Consider the following 18,354-nt stretch of genomic DNA (forward strand, 5'->3'; position numbering starts at 1 on the left):
GATGACTTATTTTCTGAAAGGAACCACAAATGGCGCTGCTGGTATAACATTCACAGAAGCAATGTGTTCTTTTGCAGTATTCTCCTTTTGCAGCTTACTACATTCTTTTACAGCTTACCATTGAATACACCACCTAAACTTTAACTCACTGAATTTTCCTTTCTGCATCATGGCTTTTATTAATCTGTAACTCAGTGTTCTTACTTTCACATCCTACTCATTCTTTTAAAGCATAATTTCCTAATAAAGGGGCAGTTGGGACAACAGAGTGGGTAGAAAGATGTATTTCAGTCATGTGGCTATTTCTGGGATGCATAGACCATAACATGTAAGGATGTTGTAGTTTCTATGTCCTCCTGGTAAATCCATGCTTGCTCTAATAACATGTGTCCCCCCCAAAGCATTCCTTGCTTTTTTCAGTATGTCCCTGTCTTACCTGTGAGTTGGGTGTATGTTCCTCCTGCACATTCCTCCCCAGAAAAAAAGTCTCCTGCAGAAAAACATTGTTTCTGCTTAAAATGGACAACAGATAAGTCAGTTAAGTCAAGTTTCAGTCAAAAAAGAAGGATGCCATCATGTAATTTCACTGTACAGTTTGTTTGTTACTTGCACTTGGATTCCCAAGCATTTCAGCATGAATATTATGGGGAAATTGGCTCTTTTATAGATATTAGGAGAATATTGGGAGCACAGAAAGCAATTCTTACTTGAAATGAGTTTTGAAACTGTCCATGATTTTAGCAGATTACAGGATTGTGGGGAAAGAATTTCCTTCTTTTCTTGACTGGGAAAGAATTTCCTTCTTTTCTTGACTGGATAATTTGCTGACTTGTCAAATATGTATTTTGGCACTTGAAAGAAATAAATGTTAGTCTGTGTAAATGTATTATCTTCCAGTGTATTTCTATTAACTTGCAGAATTTTTCACTATCCTTCTTGTGAAAAATATATTATATGCAGTCTTCACTTCTTAATTTTTCTGATCTTAGTAATCATACAAGCTACTCATGGGCTGTAGATGATTTTGTTTCATGCTTGTGTTCTTTTGTTTATCAGCAATCTTGACACATTAATTAATAAATATAAAACTATTACAAAAATGAAGTAGAAGAACAGTATTGTAGACTTCTTGTTAGGAAGGATTTCAGTGTCACAGAAGGCTATAATACTATTACAGTCCTGACTGTAATGCCTTGCAATATCCACTGGATTTCCCAGTGTCTTTCTTAGAAGTTTTGCCTAAAAATCAGTAGGATTAGATCAACCAAGAGTACCTCATTGTAAATGCTAGAGATTTCTATTGCAAACTCAGAATGTGAAATTAAGAATAAACACATTTAAAATCAGGGATCTTTTAGGGTTTGTCTTCACCTCATTTTAATGCAGTTATAAGGGAACTCTCTTGCCCCAAACTGGCTGGATGAAGGTTGCCTCACCGAAAGTGAAGTACTTTTGCTGTGGACTCAAGGTGAGATGTACCTGAGATCAGTCTGGCTGTGCTGGGGCTCAGCACCATGCTTTCATTACTTGTCTAGCTTTTGGACTGGAGCTTTCTCATAGTTCCCTAATTTGGAATAGTTTTCCATAACTTGGAATACAAGCTTGTGTCAACTTCTAAATGCTTGGTATACTTTTTCAAAATGTTGATCTTTGCTGCCAAGTTTAAACTGTTTAAACAGTCTCTTCCTTTGAGACCCTGATGTTTTGTCCAGCTCTCTCATTTGAACTGGAAAACTGTTCTCTGTGCATAAGGCAGAAGGGCAGTACAGAGGTAACAGTCGTATTGTGTAAACAAAGAGATGATGTTTCTAAGGCGCCTTTCAAAGAAGAGTAGAAAGGATACCTCTACTCACACAGCTGAAAGAGCAAGATTTTTTTTATTATCCGTTGCTAGGCTGAAGAAAAAGGTAAGTATAATCTTACCCAAACATGGGAGAAATTCAAGTCAGAAAAAGATTTCTGACAGCCATCAGGGAATATATTCTCTCCTAGCCTTCATTTTCAGTCAGAACATTTGCATGTACAAGATACAGTACAGATCTGGGCTTTGCAGGAATTTATGTGGCTTCCTGAAAGAATGGCAATCACAGGTGAAAAGTGTGACAAGAAGAAACTTCAGAGACCATTGGCAAATTTTGGCATAATACCACAAAGAACCACTGAAATGTAGTATCCTTTAATTGGACGTTGAATCAGTGCGAGAACTAAAATCATGTGATCACTTTATTTTCAAAGTGTTAAAGATACCTCTTTTTTTTTTTGTCTGTTTGAATCAATTTAGATCTGGTTGCACTGCCTGAGTTTGGAGCAGGTGGTATGGAAAACTGGGGGCTAGTGACTTTCCAAGAATCATCATTGATGTACCTCCCAAGTGATAAATTCACAAGCAGAAAGGCAATGATTGCCTTAATTGTGTCACATGAGCTAGGACACCAGGCATGTGGTAAAAAATTCTGTGCATTTATTTATCTATGACATTCTTTCCTTCCAGTTGCTGATGATGCAGTCACTGATTAGTAGAAGAAAATAATTACTTGATAGTAGGGGGTGTGAGCACTAGAGTACTGAAAGCCTATTTGATCATATGTTTGGCTGATAAAACAATATTAAAAGCAGGTTCTGTCATATTACAAGCTGTACACATTGCACAGGACTCACTGATGCAAAACTGTTAATGAGCTACTTGTTTTTTTCTTACACAGGACTTGAATACCGCTCTAGGGTGTAGGGATAACACAGTACTCTCTCTATACAGTATACTTTCTGCTTTGGTGGGAGAATTAATGGAGTTCATTAGTATTTTTTGTAGTGGCAGTGCATGTGCATATTGCAAAAGGTATTTCTTTTTCTGTAAGAAAAAGCCTATGGTATGATAGAACAAAATTAACATGGAACTGTAACTGTATCTTTGTCTGGCTTTCACAGAGATTTTCAAATTTTTTCTTACTTGATTTGGAATGATAATGCAGTTTCACCTCTTTATTGACTATTTTTAATTTACTGTTATTTGCCAGAGCAACAACTCTTTGCACTTGGTCAACAAAGCTAGCAAAAGAGTTTAGCTTGGCTAGTGCACTTGTATGCCTTTCTGACAAGGTCTGTAACTTTCCAGACCTTCAGATGAGCAGTATTTTTATTGCAGACCTATAAAATAAATGTCAATACTTAACAAAACTCTGTTTTAAAATAAAGTTGTAGTTCAGGTTTTTAAGAATTAGCAAATAAAATATAAATCAACAAGTGATCAGTTTTTGTTAAATATGAACTGCCAAATATGAGTACACAGCAGATGTTGTGGAAGTTTTATACTTGCCAGGTTAGGGATTTGCTGGTTTTGGAAATGGTTATTTCCCCAGTTTTGTTTACTAGTCCTCTGACAATTTCATTCTGTTAAGAACATGGAAAAATGTTTTTTTAATTGCTTGATAAATGCCTTACTTTTAATCATAGCCTGATATGATATTTTAGATATTTAAATTATATTGACAAGTGTTTGAAATGACATAAAGCACTGAGATCCACACTCCTGGTATGAAATTGTAGATGAAGCGATTTAAAAATAATTGCCCTGAACTTCTGACTTTTTCCAAGGTACATGTTTTCCTACTGAATTTTCCCTGTCTGAAGGAATATTCAGCAATTTATTCAATTTACATGTACATAATAAATAAAGTTACTTCATCATAAGTATGTGTACTTAATCTGCAAAAAAATGAGAAGAGAAGAGCAGACCAAGGACATTTTGAGATACTTTTTCTTTCTATTTAAGTGGTTTGGAAATCTGGTTACGATGAACTGGTGGAATGATCTGTGGCTTAAGGAGGGACTGGCATCTTACTTTGAGTACCTGGGAGCTACCTTTGTTGACCCCAAGCTTTCACTGGTAAGTACTAATGCTTACATGCAAAGTTCCACCACATAACAAAGAAAAGGAAGACGCAGGAGATGGGATTTAATTAAACAATGTTATTATTAACTCCTGTAGGAAAGACCAGCAGGTCTTGATTCTTCCTTGATAGGTTTCCATCTGTTGGGGGGCCATGACCATACCCAGCTCTTCTACAGCTGGTGCAGAGGACAGGTGGACAGCTGTGATGCTGCAGTGACAAGGAGCTGGTGTTTTGCCATGTAGCAAACCCAGATTTCTCTCCTGGGTCCTGTTGTAGCTGATGGTTTGCCTCCCTGCCTGCCAAGCTCTTTTCCAAGCGTCCCGCACCTCAGGTATCTTTATGACACAGTAATTAAGGTGGTTCGTTTTGAGTCTGTTTACCCCGCTGGGTCCCTGGAGGTCTGGCTGTGGATAAGGCAAATATAATGCACATAGCTAACCCAACAGCAGGGCAAAATTCCTTCCTGTTCTGCTCAAATGGGAATAAGCATAAATCCTGTAGTATATTAGAAAAATCCATGCATTGTTAAACTTTTGAGACAGGTGGATAGTTGCTGCTAATTGCAGTCATGACATGAGGTGCACTTGCCTGTGCAATCTTAAATGTCTATACAGTGCCCTCAGCTTCCAAAGAAAGAAAAAGCCTTTAATACCACTGAAAAGTGTAAAAGCCACCAGATTTTAAACTGGAAATAGATTCTTGACTTCTTTTTAATTTTAAACCTTTAATTTAGAGATTTGCCTTTCTAGAAATCAACAATTGACATTTGTGTCCATAAATGTCCCAAAACTTTTATATTGGGCAGTAATTCTATTTGATAAATTACAATTAGGTGATGTGCCTTGGAAATCCAAAGTAAATCATACAGATGTGAGAATACAGGTCTTTCTTGTGCAGTTTTGTGGGGCATATACATTCACAATTACAGAATGGCTGAGGTTAGAAGGGACCTCTGGAGGTCATCTTGTCCAGCGCCCTTGCTCAAGCATGGCCACCCAAGAGCCAGTTGCCCAGGACCGTGTCCAGACAGCTTTTGACTATCTCCAAGGATGGAGACTCCATAACCTCTCACGGCAACCTGTGCAAGTGCTCGATCACCCTCACAATGAAAAAGTGTTTTCTGATGTTCAGAGAGAACTTCCTGTGTTTCAGTGTATGCCCATTGCCTCTGGTCCTGTCACTGGAAAGGGCCTGGCTCTGTCCTCTGTGCAGCCTTCCTTCAAGTAGATATATACATTGATAAGATCCCTCTGACCCTCTCTTCCCCAGGCTGAACGGTTCTGGCTCTCTCCACCTTTCCTCATAAGAGAGATGCTCCAGTCCCTTCACCATCTTTGTGACATTTGCTAAGCTCTCTCTAGTAGCTCTATATCTTTTCTGTACTTGGGAGCCCAGAATTGGACCCAGCATTTCAGGTGTGTCCTCATCAGTGTTGAGTAGAGGGGAAGGATCATCTCTTTTAACCCACTGGCAGTATTACTTCTAATGCAGCACTGGATACCATTAGCCTTTGCTGCAAGGGTACGTTGCTGGCTCATGTCCAACTTCAAATTGAACTCTGAAAATAAAATTTACTGCCTGTTTACAAGGAGAAAAGTCGGTCAACAAATTTTATGCCATTAATTGGAAGACTGTGATCTTCTCCTTGGAAAGGAGAAGTGCTCAAAGTGGCCTACAGTGTTTAAAAAAATTGAGTTTCTGTCTTTATCTTTGTAATTATGTAATTTTCCATTCTATCTTAAGACAACTAGGGGAAACTGAATCATCATTTGACAAAAAGACAACTTCACTGATTTATCACAAAATCATAAGAGCTTGAGTTTGAAAGTAACTTTAAGATTGTCTAATTCCAATGCTCCTGACATGGTCAGGGACACCTTCCACTAGTGCAGGTGGCTCAAAACCCCCTCCAGCCTGGCCTTGAACAGTACCAGTGATGGGGTGTTGTCATGGTTTGAGATCCTCAAAATCTAATTCCCTAGTCCTAGCTCCCTGTCACATCTCAATCCAATGTGAGATGGGTTTTTTTTCCAGACAAAGCACACCAGACTCCAAATGGGGGAAAGGGAATATATTACAATGACCGTACAAATAAATATTATAATACATTATACACACGACCACAACTATCTCTACCATGACATAAGTATTTACAATGGATCAGATCTCTTCTCCCCTCCAAATAAAAGTCCAGGAGGGAAGAAGGACAGATCCCTTCTTCAGAGCAGCAATGTCTCTAAGGCAGCAGTCATCTGTCCTCTTCACATGCATGCAGCTGATAGCTGGATTGTTGTAGCTGGATCTCTTCTCAATACACACAAGGGGGTCTCCAAGCCCCTTGGCCCGTCGTCTTCAAACGAGGGTCTTTCAAGACACAAGGGGGTCTCCTTTCACCCCTCGGCTCTCCTTCGACTCCAAGTGAAGGCCTCACCTGTGGACTGCCAGCAGGGACTAAACTCGCTTCACCACAGGCATATCACAAAGTGCAAGGGCATCTTCGTGAAAGTCCCTTCCTCAGGGGTTCACCCCTGAGTCAGAACATCTTGGGCAGCTTTCAGTTGAAAGTCTTTGCCTCAAGAGTTCCACCAGAGCTCCTGTGCTCTGTTTCAGGCTGCCACCTTGGCAGCAGTGGCGAGGCGGGGGGGGAAGGCCAAGGTCACCCCCCTCTGCATTATTCTCCGTCCTGGTCCAGCTTCCCAGGATGCTCTGAGCTTCTCAGCTCCTCTCTGCAGTGCATGTCGCACTTCACCCCTCCCTTCTAGGACATGAGGGGTCTCCAAGGAGTTTGGGGAGTCTGGTTCAGTTCTTACCCCCAAAACTCTGTAGCTCTGCTGCTGACTCTCTTTTTCTCGGCTCTCCTTCCAGGAGTCCTTTCTGCGGTACTGCATGCCTCTGTTGCTGCTTCTTATCTCTTCTGGCCCTGTGCCACCATTTCTCCGGTCAGTGTTGGTCTGTCACTACTCCTGCCTCTGCCCACAGTGGAGAAAACATCTCCCAGCATAACTACAGACACTTAGCCCAGTCTAACACTGTTCCAAGTCTCTGCAGTCCCCCCAGATGGCTCTTGCCCTCTGCTCCTCGTGGCTTCAGAACATGGTTACCACTTCTACCACCAAACTACAACTAACCTTCTCTTCCGTTTGCTTGTGGTATGTTTACATTTCGCAGGAGCGCCCATTGGACAAAACTTCAAAACTTCCAGGGGTCGCCACCCCCTGGGGGTTACCACTTTCTTAGCTTCAGGGGAAAAACCTGGTTCAAACCACTACAGGTGTCCACAGCTTCTCTGGACAACAGGTTCCAGCCCCTCACCACCCTCACAGTAAAGAATTTTTCCCAAGATCTAATCTAAATCTCTTCTCCTTAATTTAAATTTTTTCCCTTTTCTCCTGTCATTCCTGTGTCAAAGGTCACTTTTCCTCTTTTTTATAAGTCCCCTTTAAGTACTGTAAGGCTGCAATGAGGTCTCTTGGAGGCTTCTCAGTACTGAATAATGTCAGCTCTCTCAGCCCGTTTTCATAGAAGAGGTGTTCCAGCCCTCTGATCATCTTTGTGGTCCCACTCTGGACTTAGTCTAACAGGTCTATGTCCTTCCTGTGCTGAAGACCCCAGTGCTGGCGGCAGTACTTCAGGTGGGCTCTTACCAGAGCAGGGTAGAGGGGCAGAATTACCTCCCTTGACCTGCTGGCCACACTTGGACTGAGGCAGTCCAGGACGGGGTTTGTTTTCTGGGGTGCCAGTGACTCCTGTTGTCTCATACAGCTTTTCATCCATGAGAACCCCCAAGTCCTTCTCCACATGACGGGTCTCAGTGGTTCTTCTCCTAGTCTGTAATCACATCTGGGATTGCCCTGACTCAGATGCAGCACCTTGCACTTGGTCTTGTTGAACTGCATTAGGTTCCCATGGGCCCACTTCTCAAGTTTGTTCAGGTCTCTGTGGATGGCATCCCATCCTTCTGTTGTGTTAACTGCACCATTCAGCTTTGTGCCATCAGCGGACTTACTGAGGTCACACTCAATTCCTTTGTCTGCGTTATTGATGAAGTTACTAAATAGCACTGGTCCCAAACCAGAGCCCTGAGGGACACCACTTGTCACTGATCTCCATTGGGACTGTGAGCTGTTGACCATGGTAGGTGGCATTTACTCCTGAGGAGCCATTTTCCCTCCATATTTCTCACTGGGTGACAGCAGAAATGCCTCATAACTTTGGTACCCTCAGTAACTTAGTTTTTAGGTTGTTGCTTAGGGTTGCAGCAGGAGAAACATGGAATTTAGGAGGAAAGTGCTGCCATATTCGTGACATACAGATGTAAATGAGATACAGGCTTTCAGTTTTCAGTATTTGTTTAGCTGTTTAGTATAGTTGACTTATTTGTCCTTGAGCATTACACTGTAACTGACTTTGTCAGGCCCAAGCCCACAGTATTCTCAGATGCAAAATTTTCTTTGATTACTGATGTTGCATGTGGAAAATGTTAGGATCGGGTATGTCGTCCCTTGTACTTCATGAGAAAGTCAGAGAGTGGGGGAAAAGGATCATTCCTTGCTTATGGGCAAACGATTTGTAATAGTGCTAATTCCATGTTGTCTCCTGAGAATTAGTATCTTCTGATCAGCTCACTTAGATTTTTTTCTTTTTCTTGCAGGATAAAATCTTTTATGATCATGTTGTGCAACCTGTCTTAAGGGAAGACAGTGAAATAGTTCGATCACTGTCAGAGAGCGAAGACAAGATCAAAGGATCATTTTCTTTAACATCTCTGTTTGACAGCATCACATACAACAAGGTTAAAAAATATAAAATTCTTCCCATTTCTCCCAGATTCTAAATTAACAGTACAAAGTAGGTTTGAGAGGAACTGTTGAACAGAACTGTTTTGTCATTCAAAAGTCGTTTCTGCTGTACGCACAAATTTATTGGGTGTTGCAAATCTATTTGGCTACAAAGGAAATGGTGGAAGCATCTTTAACCTCTGTGAAATATGAAGTGTAGGAGTAGCCTGACTAACTTCTCTGAAATATAGTTTGAAAAAATATTTCAACAATAATTGCAATAATAATTCTTTTTTTCTCATGCTTTTTTTGTTTGGTTTTTTTTTTTGTACTCCAGGGAGCTTCTATAACCTGGATGCTTTCTGGTTTCCTGACTGAAAAGTTGTTTATCAGAGCACTTACTGTAAGTTTGAAAAGAAACCCCCTCATCTTGATTTATGAGCTTGAAAATGACAATTGTACAAATTGCTGTTTGCCTTGCTGATGGTTTTCATTGAACCCTCATGAATTCTGATGCTTCTCTTTGTTTCTGCACAGTCATACCTGAAAGAATTTTCCTTCTCAAATGCTAATCAAGATGATCTCTGGACCCACATCCAGATGGTACTCATTTTATATCTCTAGTATTCTTTCTCTGGTGTTTGGCACAGTCCAAATTTGGGGTATATACTATTTGTAGGAGGCTGCATTAGAATGTGGCTATCCCTAGTGCAGTCTTTCTCTCACATGAAGTTTACTTTGCTGTTTTTTTTCAGCTAATGTCCTCTCAAGTGCTTATTTGGCTGCTTTACTGCACCTGAGATCAGTGGAACTAAGTACAAGGAGTAGAGAGATGAGATGGGGAATCAACACCAGGCTGAGTTTTGAGTTCCATGGTGATTGCATAAGCCTACATGAAATTGCATAGCCTGTTGTTCCGGAGCTTAAGTTTTGTCAGATGAGAGTGTGTGATGTCTTGGGCTTGATGATCAGAGATGCTGATATGTCACAGATCCAGCAAAGTTTATACTCAGGGCAGCAGCTCAGCATTTCAGTCTTTGATGGTTTTCACAGAAATCTGATTAAGGACACAAATCCTAATAATAGGTTTATTTTTTTTTAAATCCACTTTCCTGTTCCTCTAAAGAAGGCTTCTATTGTGTTGCAGATGCAGGCTTAAGTTAAGAATGAGAGTCCTACAATTTCAGATGTGCAAGTTTGTCACATCTCTGAAGCCAGTGAAGACTGTATCAATTCACACTAGTTTGGACTCTAGTTCAGTATCTTTTTCAATTTGTCTTCACTATTCAATTTGTTCATTAGGACACTTAAAAATCTTTGTGTTCTGGCAGCTTTATTTGAAAGAAATTAACAAATCAAGTCTGTCATAGCCATACAGGGGTTGTAAGTGTATTAACACTAAAAAGAGAAAAGTTAGCAGTCAGGTTATAGGATGAGAAATACCTCAGTATTTCATAATTCCTGAAAAAGGCTTATGCTGTCTTTATTATAATGTCAAAAATGTCCTTGGGACTTCGTTATGTTGATTTTTTGCATAAGCCAAAGACCATCAAACTGCTAAGCAGCTATTTTCTCTAATGTTAGAACAACTCCCGAAGTGTTGCTGAAGCAATGTCAATAAGTAGCTGTTTATCATAAATATTTCTCATTCCTCTTTCTCTTGCAGGTCATAGATGCACAGGATGAAGTTCAGTTGCCAGCATCTGTAAAGGAAATAATGGATTCCTGGACATGCCAAAATGGGTTTCCAGTTTTAACATTAAATATAACCACTGGAACTATCAGACAGGAACAATTCCTCAATAAAAATAATAGAAGGAGTACTGATCCTAACAAGTATGTTTAGCTTGTGTTTTCCTTATATGTTTATACGACGTTTTTTCAGGAAACTGTTCAGTTAGCACATTGTGTTTTGATGATCTGATTTTTTTAACTTGTTGATTTACTTACTTGTTGATTTTTCACTTATCATGAGCTGTTAAGTAAAATCTGTTTAAGATTTTTTTAAGACTGGAGCTCGCAATAGTTCAAACTCTGCTTGTTTTGCCAAAAGGGTGCTTTCCTCTGGAATAGTGACTTTTCCAGCTACATAATAATAACGACGAACACAGACCCTGAATATGTTGCAGGCAGGATTTTTGCTTGGCATTTTCTTCTTTCCTCATCCCTCAGGTCTACAGACTGGGAATCTGGATGAACCATGCTGTAGCTTCTTTCCAGTGCACATGTTCCCAGTCTCTTCCTCCTGACAAGGATAAAAGGGTTACGTTTAAATACTTTTATAATTGGTCCCTTTCTCAGAAAGTGCTGATAACTGATGTGCAGTTTAGAGCTCCTGTCAGTGAGCATTGCTGAGTGCCTTTTGAAAGCTGTGCTGCTTGTTTAGGTGTCTAAAAATGGTGATAGAAGGAGCTACCTTTGGTGACCCACTTTGGAAACTCCTGGCCAGAGTTTGAACCTTCATGAAATTCAGCAAATGACATGAGTATTGAGGTGCATGGATGGAGCCAATGAGATCACGTGGGGGAAAAGTGTAAAGGTACAAATAGGCAAATAAATTTTGACAAAAGCCACAGAATTTCCTTTGCTCCCAAGCTCCAGGAATTGCAGAGCATCAGTCCATCCAGTATTTTTGGTTATCTCAGATAAGAAATTCCAAGTTACAAATATGAAGTCCTTTACAGTTAGCAAGAGCAAATTACCAGGTGAATGGAAGAAAATTCAGGGTGTGTATTGTGGAATTTTTAAGGGGTTTGAAGTTTTCATCTGTTTCACCAGGAGCTTTACATTTCATCAGAAAAGAAATCAGAATTGTTTGAATCACAGTTGTATTGCTTGCATGGGGCTTTGTTTTAGTAGATACCCTTCTGAAAAGCAGCTTTAAGTTCTCCAGAAATAGGATAAAGTGTAATAGGTGAGGAAAATTACTGCCTGAAGAGGGAAAGAGAGCAGAGAGAGACAATGGTATTCAAATACCTAGCATTGAACAATATTCTTGATATGAGTGGCTATTTAAAGCCATGCTAAAATTCCCTTATGATGAATCTAAATGCTGACCCAGCATTTAGTACTACCATCTGATGAGGTGTCATGCATCAGAGAGGAGACAAGATAGATGGATATTCTTGTAACAAGGAACTAATTTGCAATGCCATTTAGCATGAGCTAAAAAGGTTTTTTTTAAGCATAAGATTTAATCTTATTTTATCTTTTTTTTTGTTAAGTAACACATGGATTATTCCTATTTCTTGGATGAGAAATGGATCATCACAACCCTTAATGTGGCTAGATAAAAGCAGCAGTAAGTAATGTATTTGTTTATACACTCTAGAATCAAACTAACAAAACCACTCCAAACTCTTCTATAAACAGAGAACATATTTGAATTCAATAGGGAGATAAAACTTTAATACAGAAATGTTTATCTTTATCCATTGTGATGATTTTGTGTTACGATAGCAGTAGATTTTCAATTAGGTCAATATAATGGGTTTTTTCCCTATGTTGCATCAAACTTCAATGTATGTTTTTAATAATATGGTACAACATATATTATGAGTAGAGATTTCTACAGTAATTTTGATTTTGTCATTTTTTTTTTTTACATAAATTCAAACTCCTAGGACCTCAGGCTTCTGTATTATTCTTACCCCAACAGATTCCATTGATGTTAATGCTAGGTTTTGAGTATAGATAGGATTTCAGCTATGAAATAACAGAAAATTTTCAGCTCACGGAGTAGATACAAGACTGAAAAAATTAAAACCAGCTGTGGGAAATGACTCAACATAATTGCACATGAATATCTGTAGCAACAGAAAATTAATATTTTTAACACTATTTAATTTAGGTTTTTTATGCAAATTAAATGAAAAAATACTCATCAAAAGAGTAGGATGTTAAAAAGTTTAAAAGTCTTATATTAGAAAAGTGAGTTTATGGGCATCTCCAATCAAATAAAAAATTCTGTTCTTTCCCAACTCAGTGCTTTCCAATAAACAGCTATATTTTTTATAGAAGAAAAGAAGAAATGTAATCTTCAGAATGGGGTAATCATATTCTTTGTCAAGTCAGCCTCAGACTCCTTCAGGTTTTAGATCAGTTACAAAGAGATGCAGAGACTAATGCATTGGAATGCTTAGGAAGAAAAACTACAATACACTATGTGTGTTTTGCAGCTCTTCGCCCTCTGTTTGCAGTGGTTAAAAGTTAATTCCCTTCTTTTTCAGATAAAAGGATATCTTGAGTGTTCATTAATTTCATGGTATACATAAAAGTAAATAAGCAGAAAAAGGATGTGTACTCCTCTGAATACAGGATGAATCCTGCGGTACTTGCTTTGTCTAAACATTGAGGTCTCAGCCTTCTGTTCAGAATAAAGCAGTGCTGGGTCTAGACTACTCACCAGTATTGACTTACTGTCTTAAGAGAGTTTGTCTTCTCAAATCAGGACGACTGTAGCCAGTTAAACCAGCATTTGAATACTCTTCTGATGAGGCAGCTTAGACCCTTCAAGGCTTCACTGGCTCTTTAAAATGCAATATCAGGAGCACTCAATCGGACAAGAACATATGAATAGGTAGTAGTACGATGAAATGGACTGCAGAAGGAAGCCTTTAGTGAGTGATGTTACTCAAAAGGACTATGGGACTCTTTTATTTAAAATAAGCATTTTCAATTACTTATCTCTTGCTTAAACTTATCTGTTTTGATTTGGATGTCCATTTATGTGAATACTGGTAAGATCAGTTATTCTGTAAAGTAAGGAGCACTGTGTTTTAGAGCAGGACTGGGATCAACAGGCGTGCTGAGGGCGCATGCCCTACAGCAGGCAGGAGAGGATATTGCTCCCATCCAGAGAGTTTATTCTTGGGTAAACTTTCTGAACTCTCACAGCTGCCTATGAGCTAAAGGGTAGGAGTAAAATGGGTCTTCAGCCTCCCCTTTGCAATCTCAAGGTGCTCAGTACCAGAGGAGTCAGTGGTTAGCTGAAGTTATTCCGCTGAGCAGAGCAGAGATCACAAATGCACTGAGCTTTCGAGGGTTTCTCTTTGAGTCCAGCCTCAAACTCCCACCTCAGATCTCAGAGGAGCATCAAGTCCAGTGTTTATAAATGCAAGACAATTTAGCGCGTAGAAAATAAAATTATATACTCTAATGTCACTTTACAGAAGTGTTTCCTGAAATGCAAGTACTGGAGTCAGAATATGACTGGATCCTGCTAAATGTAAATTTAAGTGGATACTACAGGGTGAACTATGACCAATTAAACTTGAAAAGATTAGCACACTTGCTTGAAAATGATCCAAAGGTAAGATCATGTTTGTTTTCTCAAGCTTATAAGAAGGCTCTTTCATGTATTTCTTCTTGCAGTTCTTACCCAGAATCACACTGGTGAAAACCGGGAATAATGGGAAACTCACAAATTACATAAGAAGAAATGATCCACCACTGCACCACTAAAGTCACTGGCAGCCTTTTATAGAGAAGTGGACAGGCCTGAACAGTTTCACACAGGCATGAAAAATAACTTTACATCGCATTCTATCTTAAAAGTTGTCTTAACAACTTGTGGTTCTTCCAGTCTCTTCAAATCTGGCTCAAGGAGTTACCAGCATGAATGTGTGACTGAGCTTCATCTGGTGTTAGGCAACCATGGAGAAGGAAAGCTGAGAGAAAGCTTTTTATTTCCTCATTTCTTCAAACCACAATGTTTCTGCATTGAAATTTCAAAAAAATCCTCTGGCTTGGGTTTTATATGTGGGATTTTGTTTGTTTGTTTGTTTGTTTTTGAGGGGTTTTGTTTGTTTGTTTTTGTTCGGGGTTTGGTTTTTTTGTGTTTTGTTTTTGTTTTTTTTATTTTGTGGAAAATGTTCTTAAAAGTTCCAATCAATTCTACTTGGGCTCTTTGAGTCCTCTATAAACACTAACTCAGAGTAGATTTCATTCCACCTCTGACTTGCCACAGCCTAGACTGAAAGTGAAAGCGGTACAGAACAATTGTGACTGTATATGGCGTCGCACAACATCCAGTGTTGCCTAATCTGACAGTAAGATGAAGGTCAGGTCACTGGTTTTGGCAACAACAGTAAGAAAATTTAACCTTTCAACATAATAGTAATCAATGCAGTCGGACTTCTCTAGAAAGTTTGGACATGATCAGAACCTTTCTACAGCACACTGGCTTCCTTTCCTATAGGCTTTTTTCTTTCACAGCAAATCTAAGCAGGAAATCAGGTGGGTGCAGACTTGGAGCCATTTTTTGGCACCATGCAGTCTTGTAAAGACGTAACTATAGGCCTGATATGAGGTTCATGAATAGTCTCTTAACTACAGGTCTGGTGACATTCAAGCAAGGCAGTCGGGTTACAAATAGCACGAGTTATTAAATGCAACATATGCAGTTCTTTTGGATTGCTAATGATAAATGCATTAACTGCAGAACAGCTGTATATAAACTAACAATACTATTGCAATCACAGGCTTAATTTCCAGAGTGAAAACAATTGGTGTGGCCAAGGACGCAAGCCTTACCAAAAGGTGTCCCTTCTGGGAAGAACGGGGAGGATGAACACATAGATCTGTCCCTACAATTTTGTGTCAAACTCTCATCCCCCAGTTAGGTGGGAAATCAGGGTACATTCTATACCTTATTAACTGCTATTGTGCAAAGTGCTGTGGGTGGGACTGTAGTCAAACTGTCTGTTCTTTGTGGGAATATTTCTTGGTAGGAAAGTGTTCTTGGTAGCAGTTGTGCAAAAGCATCCGTTCTTTTCAGTTGTGTTATACAGAATATTTCTTGATATCAAGCAGAAGAACAAGATCGTGCAGCTCCCGCCCCACTTCACATTCGTCCCTGGTGGATGGCAACACAAACAACCCGACCTCCACCCAGTTTCAACACTGCACATTGAGCTTTGCATTTCTGCCCTGCTTTATGCTTCCAGCAGTCAGTGGTGGGAATATTTGCTCAAGCAGTGGGCAAGCTGAAGGGGCATGGAATAGGGAGGAGACAAAGAGGACCAGCAGTCCTCAAAAGAGCAAGAGCTGCAGGCCGGTTCACCCATGGCTGTGCCTCAGTCTTTTAATTCATGACAGTGCAAGCCACTCTGCTTTGGACTGAATACCTATTCTGAATTTACACCTCAAAAGGATAAAAAGAGTACCAAAATTATATAACTAGGATATTTTTAGGAAATGTGTTATTTCCATATTTTATTTTTATGACAATGTGCAAGTATGAGGGGTCTTGAAATTCTGTGTTTGATGTACTGTAGTTGTATATTTATATATAAAACTATATTATGTAGCTGTATATATATATAAATATATATATAAACACAAACATCCCTAAAAGCACATAAATAATTTCAGCTTATAATGCAGAATCCATTTTGTAGACTTATTTTGACTTAGAAAAACTGCTCGGGACTTGTCTTATCCTTCTGTAACATAATAAAGCTTTTTTAAACTCTTAATGACATGTTTAGATCTATTAACACTACATGTATGCTTTCTGCAGGCTATTCCCGCTGTCAGCAGGTTCCAGCTGATAGATGATGTTTTTGTCTTGACAAAGTAAGTATGTTTCGAATATGTCACAGAAAATGATTAAACAACATTTTGCATTCAAGATTGCTACTTCTGCTTCCTTCATTCCTATCCATATGTATCTCGTAAGAACAACTGCTTTGACAAAATGATGAGGGAATTATTTAATCCCTTCCTTTGTCAGTGCTAAGTGATTTATTTCAGAATTTCTTTTAACTTTTATTCCAGATCTTAGAAAATTATTTCAAATAATGGCACTGCCACGAGTTCTTTAGGGACTAACCTGTATTTGCTGTAACCCAAAAATGATTCCAAATGTAGATTCTAAATTTTCTATAATTTATTCTGGGCCATCTCAGCTATGCTGTTGTACTGCATCACTCTTAATATCTCATTCATTTCTCTTGCTGATGCATGACTTGGTTGTTCATGTCCGTGGTGCCAGAGAGGTCAGCAATATTGTAGGGAGCTGAAGAAGCATTAAGTGTATCTGTGCCTCAAACATACCAGAGATCCCAAAAGCATCAGATATCTATGATGAGTGACCTCAGAGACAAGGTGGCCAAAGCATACTGCCTCCCTTCAGGTCCTGTGGAGGTAGCTCTGAAAGGAGGAAGTAAAAATTCCTATTCCTTCTCTCATACAAATGTCCTTTTTCATAAGAGAGCTCAAAACTAATATTTAATTAGGAATGTAACTGTGAAGTATAGAAGTATCCTCAAATGTGTTTGGGGTTTTTTGTTTGTTTGTTTTTTTTCACATAGGTTTGGATATGTTCAGATTGAAACAGCACTTGAATTAACAAAGTACCTTGCCAGAGAAGATGAACTCTTCATATGGAATATGGTATTGTTAAACCTAGTACCCGAGAATTTGGAAAGTACACTGAAGAACTACGAAGTATATCCGCTTCTAAAGGTATGACCTTTTTTGTTAGATAGCAAAGATACTAGATCATGTAAATACATCAGTCTAAAATTAATGCTTTTTAAATTCTCAAGAATGAAATGATGACTATGATGTGCCAGAATTCTTGTCATTCCTTTTGCATGATTTTGTCAAGTTGGTTTTTTTAATAGGAGGAGGTACTTAATTGTGCATGTTAGTCAGTTACAAGTATTGAGCAATTCTTAGCATAAAACAGAAATATATTTACATTCTTTACATTAAGCTTCATTCTTGGGTTTTGTAAAACTGAGAATCTGGAAAATACGGCTATCAGTATTAAGTGAAAGGACTAGCACTGCTGTGTATAAAGGGCATACAGTGTGTTTGTGCTCTGTGGTTTGAACTGCCTTTCAGCTCATCTTCATGGAGAGAAAGAAGGAATTGGGTTTGGATACTAAATGAGATGATTCTCTCCCATATTTGACTCCCTGAGGTGATACTGTCATATTAATTTCCTTGACTTCTATTTGAAGATTTCACTTTTGTTTAAAGTACAATCCCACAGTATTAGTTCTCTTAAGTGCTAGAAAATAGAGTTAGGTTTAAAATACATGAGACTAACAAAGTACTTCATATCGAGAAGGTTGGGGTTTTTTTCTCTGAGAATGAGTATTTGTTTTCTTTCTTAATGATGTCAAAGGTCCTAATAATGTGAAATGGTAACTTGCCAGTTTGAATTGATGTACAGGTTTATTGAATTTTAGATCCACTTTTTATTTTATTTTAATGTGCTGTATTGTCAAGAAATTAATAGTGGTAAATATTTAGCATAAATCTGAGTATATAAGAAACACAGAAAAATAAAAACTTGCATCTAAATGAAAGTATTTTTTCTTTCTCTTCTTTTAAAAGAAATACCTTTTAAAGAGAATGTTGCCAATATACCATTATTATGCAGGTTTTATTCATAAAAATATTGATGCTTTGGAAGATGACTATTTTGCTCAGTAAGTATTTTGCTTTTCTCAAAAGTTTGTTCTAGTGTGATTGGATCTGATGCATTGCAGTTTGCTTGTGTAAATTTAAATACAAGATACAAGAATAATTCTCTAATTAATGTGAACGTAGCTGACTTGTTATTTTTACTGTCCTATAAGTGTGTATTAATTATGATGACACCTCCAGTGAAACTGCAATATCAGAATAGGAGCATAAAAGATGATAGTTTAAGGATCTGAGTGGTAGCT

The 18,354-nt window shown here is 38.6% G+C and overlaps 1 protein-coding gene and 1 long non-coding RNA gene across 3 annotated transcripts in view; one reads left to right on the top strand and one right to left on the bottom strand.

The window, feature by feature from the left end:
- The window catches only part of LVRN (laeverin), a 38,067-nt gene that overhangs the window by 11,634 nt on the left and 8,079 nt on the right, over positions 1-18,354 (top strand). The window contains exons 5-15 of the mRNA XM_017807342.1: positions 2,282-2,436; positions 3,770-3,883; positions 8,542-8,682; positions 9,006-9,071; positions 9,206-9,271; positions 10,335-10,504; positions 11,893-11,969; positions 13,840-13,979; positions 16,191-16,246; positions 16,984-17,137; positions 18,020-18,114. Coding sequence (XP_017662831.1) covers positions 2,282-2,436; positions 3,770-3,883; positions 8,542-8,682; positions 9,006-9,071; positions 9,206-9,271; positions 10,335-10,504; positions 11,893-11,969; positions 13,840-13,979; positions 16,191-16,246; positions 16,984-17,137; positions 18,020-18,114 — 1,234 coding nt within the window. The remainder of the gene's footprint in view (positions 1-2,281; positions 2,437-3,769; positions 3,884-8,541; positions 8,683-9,005; positions 9,072-9,205; positions 9,272-10,334; positions 10,505-11,892; positions 11,970-13,839; positions 13,980-16,190; positions 16,247-16,983; positions 17,138-18,019; positions 18,115-18,354) is intronic.
- LOC108493664 overlaps positions 1-18,354 on the bottom strand; it is a 33,514-nt gene that overhangs the window by 4,490 nt on the left and 10,670 nt on the right. Inside the window, exons 3-4 of one of the 2 annotated variants that reach the window (XR_001873557.1) lie at positions 10,619-10,913; positions 437-490 (exon numbers count right to left, since the gene is read on the bottom strand). This is a non-coding gene — a long non-coding RNA (uncharacterized LOC108493664). Of the gene's footprint in view, positions 1-6; positions 491-10,618; positions 10,914-18,354 lie in introns of those variants that run through there. The other variant, XR_001873556.1, reaches the window with a different exon arrangement.

This window comes from Lepidothrix coronata, unplaced genomic scaffold (assembly GCF_001604755.1).
Source record: "Lepidothrix coronata isolate B3197 unplaced genomic scaffold, Lepidothrix_coronata-1.0 Scaffold18, whole genome shotgun sequence".
Taxonomy (NCBI): domain Eukaryota; kingdom Metazoa; phylum Chordata; class Aves; order Passeriformes; family Pipridae; genus Lepidothrix; species Lepidothrix coronata.